Source organism: Olea europaea, unplaced genomic scaffold (genome assembly GCF_002742605.1).
Source record: "Olea europaea var. sylvestris unplaced genomic scaffold, O_europaea_v1 scaffold65, whole genome shotgun sequence".
Taxonomy (NCBI): domain Eukaryota; kingdom Viridiplantae; phylum Streptophyta; class Magnoliopsida; order Lamiales; family Oleaceae; genus Olea; species Olea europaea.
The window spans coordinates 175,412-179,341 of NW_019264872.1; the positions used below are offsets into that span (position 1 = coordinate 175,412).

Here is a 3,930-nt window from a genome sequence, read left to right on the forward strand (position 1 = left end):
CATATGGTAATGGCTAAAAGAGTAACATTATTTACAATTATTTACTGTCGTAATTATTTTATGTGACATACATGTGACAGTTAGTAATTTGATATCGGTAATGAGCGATTGCAAATAACATTATTCTAATTGAAAATTTGGTTTTATTTATTTATTTTTATTTTTTATTTAAGGGAAAAAAATAAACTGATTTGAAACGATTTTCATTGCAAGACGGGACCTCATCGGACCCCAACCACAATAATTCAAGTATACGACAAATAATTTTCTGACAGAGGAACTTCAATTTCAGATCTTCAAAAGCAAATCCCATTTTCAAAATCTTTTTGATAATTTTTTGCTTTGCATGACCAAAGGTCCAAGCACAGTAAAATCAAGATTCGTTTGCATCACAATTCGCATATAACGTAATGTAATCGTGTTTTTCGGTAAGCCCAATGCTCTGCTCCCTTGTCTCGCCCTTTTCATCACCTGTGCCATTTTGATTTTGTTTTCTTCTTTCAGCTTTTCTTGTCCTTTTATTATCAATCTCCTTCGATTCTGCACTTACTGGTAAATGTCTGGCTTTCGTTCTAGATATCATAATTCTTTTGGTATGAGTTTCTTTAATTGAATAGATTCTTGGGCTATAATCTGATCGAACCCACCTTTATCTTAATCTTTTAGTAAGTGCTGTTTTATAATAGCAATTTAAAGGAACAAACTCTCTACTAATGCTGCTTTTATGGTCTAATGGATGTATTTAACATTGTATTTGTGCATTAGCATTAATCGGAAATATTGAAAAGTTTGTTTTCTTGCTAATGTTAAAAGGAATATTCACTAAAGGTCATAAATTGTATGGTTTTTTCAGGAGCTCTTAATTAGAGAAAGGTGACTTTTGAATACAAGAAAGTGTAAGATTTTCTTTTGTTGTTTGTTTCTGGGCAAAAATGCTGTGTGCTTGTTCAGGAGAGCAGTTCAAGTTTGAAGAACCTGCGCCGCAGTCGCCGGAATCACTGGCCACAAGAGATTTCTCTGCAAGTGGCCTTTCTTCAACAACTGGAAATTTGGATTGGGAATCCAAACTTGAAGATGCTCAAGTGGATGAAGCTGAATCCACATTGAAAGAGGCACTTTCCTTGAATTATGAGGTACACTAATGTACCTCAAGATGTTAGCTCTTACACTCGAGAAATGAATTCGTAGAATGCAAAATTTTGCTGATAAAATTGGTTTTTGATGTTGTAGGAAGCTAGAGCATTGCTGGGGAGGCTTGAATACCAGAGGGGAAATTTTGATGCTGCCCTTCAAGTGTTTCAAGGGATTAACGTTAGGACTTTATCGTCAAGAATGTCGAATTCTATTGCTGAGCGAACTCGATCACGAAAGCGCTCCAAAGGAGAAAATGTGCTTGCTGCTGGGATGTCACTGCATTCTGTGAGTCTACTTCTCGAAGCAATTCTACTGAAAGCGAAATCATTGGAGGAGCTCGGCCGAGTCGAAGGTATCATATTCAAAAACTTGTAATCGATTTTTCTGTGAAATACCCGTGGTAGAATGACTTTGGACTTACATAACCAATTTCAGAGTCATATGACGTATAGATAATGGCTCTGATAATCTATTTTCGGATTACTGATTTACCAGAGGCAGCAAGAGAGTGTAAAATGATTTTGGATATAGTTGAATCAGCTTTTCCTTATGGTATACGAGAGAGTATTAATGAAGACTTCAAGTTGCTGGAGATGTTTCACAAAGCGCTCGAGTTGCTTCCCAAGCTATGGATAGAATCGGGCTTTCTAGACGAAGCTATTACTGCCTTCCGTAGGGCTCTAGTCAAGCCGTGGTGTCTGGACCCTCGAAGATTGGCTAAAGTACAGAAGGACTTAGCTGCCCTGCTTCTCTATGGAGGTGTTGAAGCTAGCCTTCCTTCTCATTTTAAATCATGGGGACCAGCATTTCCGACAAACAATATGGAGGAATCGATCCTTTTACTGTTTATCCTTGCGCAGAAGATTCTATATCACGAAATTGAGTGGGATCCAGAAGTTATTGATCATTTAACTTTTGCACTCACAATCTCTGGGCAATTCGAGTCTTTGGCAGATCATGTAGAGCAAATTCTTCCCGGGATATATAATCGCGCTGAGAGGTGGTACTTTCTTGCACTTTGCTATGGCGCTGCAGGTCAGTATGAAACGGCGCTTAACCTTTTAAAGAAAGTAGCTGGGTCTTCAGAAGCAAAATGCAAACCTCACTTGGCATCGTTCTTGCTAGGAGCAAAATTATGTGCTGAAGATTCAAAGCAGGCTCGTCAAGGGATGGATTTTGCACTGAAAGTGATCGATGTTTCAATAAACCAAAATGAGCACTTATTAGGCGAAGCTCACAAGTTCCTTGGAGTCTGCTATGGAAATGCAGCAAGGATGTCCATTTCGGATTCTGAGAGAAGTTCGTTTAATAGAGAATCATTGAACTCTTTAAACCATGCTTCTTCTATTGGCACTTGGGATCCAGAGATCAAGTTTAACCTTGGGTTAGAAAATGCCATTCAAAGGAACTTGGCTTCGGCCTTTGATAACACAATGCTGTATTCAGAGATGACGGCCACAAGTTCAGAAAGAGGTTGGAAACTACTGGCTCTAATCTTATCTGCTGAGCAGAGATTGAGAGATGCTGAAGACATTGTCGATCTTGCCATAGATGAAAGTGGAAGTATTCACCAACTGGAACTTCTAAGGTTGAAAGCCGTCCTTCAGATAGCTCAAGAACAACCGAAGCAAGCCATAGAGACCTATCGGATACTGCTATCTTTGATTCAAGCACAAAGAGAACGTTGCGAAAAGAACACTGATTATGAGGTGCGCATACTTTATCCATATGTTGATACCTTATATATAATTCACAGCAATTTTAGTCATAACTCAGAATTTTCTCTCTTCAATTGCAGGCACTAGTTGAGAGAAAATTGGAAGTAGAAGCGTGGCTAGATTTGGCAGGGCTTTATTCTGATCTTAAATCATGGCAAGATGCAGCCATTTGTATAGACAAAGCCAAGTTAATTGAAATGTATTCCCATCGTTGTTGGCACACTACAGGTTGGACATGTCTTCCCATTCCTTCAGTTAAACAAAATTTATGTTCATCCTCGATGAACTTATTTTCCTGAAATCGTGCAGCAAAACTTTTCGAAGTTCAAGCACAATACAAGGAAGCAGTCATTGCTTTATCGGTTTCATTGTCAATAGAACCAGATTACGTCCCAAGTATTGTTTCGAGTGCTGAAGTATTGTTAAAAATGGACGACCACTCGCTCCCTGTCGCAAAAAGTTTATTGATGAATGCAATGCGTTTGGAACCCACAAACCACGATGCATGGTTCAACCTCGGATTGATTTATAAGAAGGAAGGTTCGATACAGCAAGCAGCGGACTGTTTTCAAGCTGCTCATGAGCTCAAACTTTCTGCTCCAGTTCAAAGCTTCAAATGACAGGAACTTCCCCTGATTTCGATCCCCAAAAGTTCAATAACATGGCAGACGTTACTTGTAATATGAGCAGCGATACCTCCGCAGATTCAAGAACAGGTTGCGTGATTGGCATTCTTTTCTTAGACTAGAGGTCGTATATTTACTTTTGTAAAAGTGACTGTCTAATGAAGGAATTGTACCAATTTGAAGGGAAAGGGGCATTTGTCGTAGTACTTGCCATTACATATTCTCAGTAAATTTAAAATTGACTATATACGTAATTACATGAGATTCAATTTTACATCCAATAGAAGATTCAATTAAAAAAATAAAAATAAAAATTGGAGTATGAAGCAATAATACATCATCTTCAAATTTGATTGAGCAAAGTAATAATAATAATAAAAAAATTAAAAAAATGTTATTTTACTTGTTGATCTCAAATATACGTTTCTTAAATGGCTTCCAGATTGACATTT

The 3,930-nt window shown here is 37.8% G+C and overlaps 1 protein-coding gene across 5 annotated transcripts; it reads left to right on the forward strand.

Annotated features, from left to right (window-relative positions):
- The first annotated feature begins 271 nt into the window (after positions 1-271).
- On the forward strand, positions 272-3,694 carry LOC111390113 (protein NPGR1). Of its 5 annotated transcripts, XM_023015109.1 has the most exons (7): positions 272-428; positions 505-552; positions 854-1,133; positions 1,231-1,486; positions 1,630-2,843; positions 2,933-3,080; positions 3,162-3,694. In XM_023015109.1, the coding sequence occupies exons 3-7, from the start codon at positions 933-935 to the stop codon at positions 3,470-3,472; spliced, it is 2,130 nt and encodes a 709-aa protein (XP_022870877.1). In that variant the 5' UTR covers positions 272-428; positions 505-552; positions 854-932; the 3' UTR covers positions 3,473-3,694. The 5 variants fall into 5 exon arrangements, with proteins under 5 accessions (XP_022870877.1, XP_022870876.1, XP_022870875.1 ...); XM_023015108.1 differs by lacking the exon at positions 505-552; XM_023015107.1 differs by lacking the exon at positions 272-428 and having other exon boundaries at positions 437-552.
- The last annotated feature ends 236 nt before the right edge of the window (positions 3,695-3,930 follow it).

Coding starts and splice junctions, on each gene's coding strand:
- LOC111390113 (XM_023015109.1), top strand. CDS start 933: ATGCTGTGTGCTTGTTCAGGAGAGCAGTTCAAGTTTGAAGAACCTGCG. Junction 1,487..1,629: donor GGAGCTCGGCCGAGTCGAAG/GTATCATATTCA, acceptor CTGATTTACCAG/AGGCAGCAAGAGAGTGTAAA. Junction 2,844..2,932: donor AAAAGAACACTGATTATGAG/GTGCGCATACTT, acceptor CTTCAATTGCAG/GCACTAGTTGAGAGAAAATT.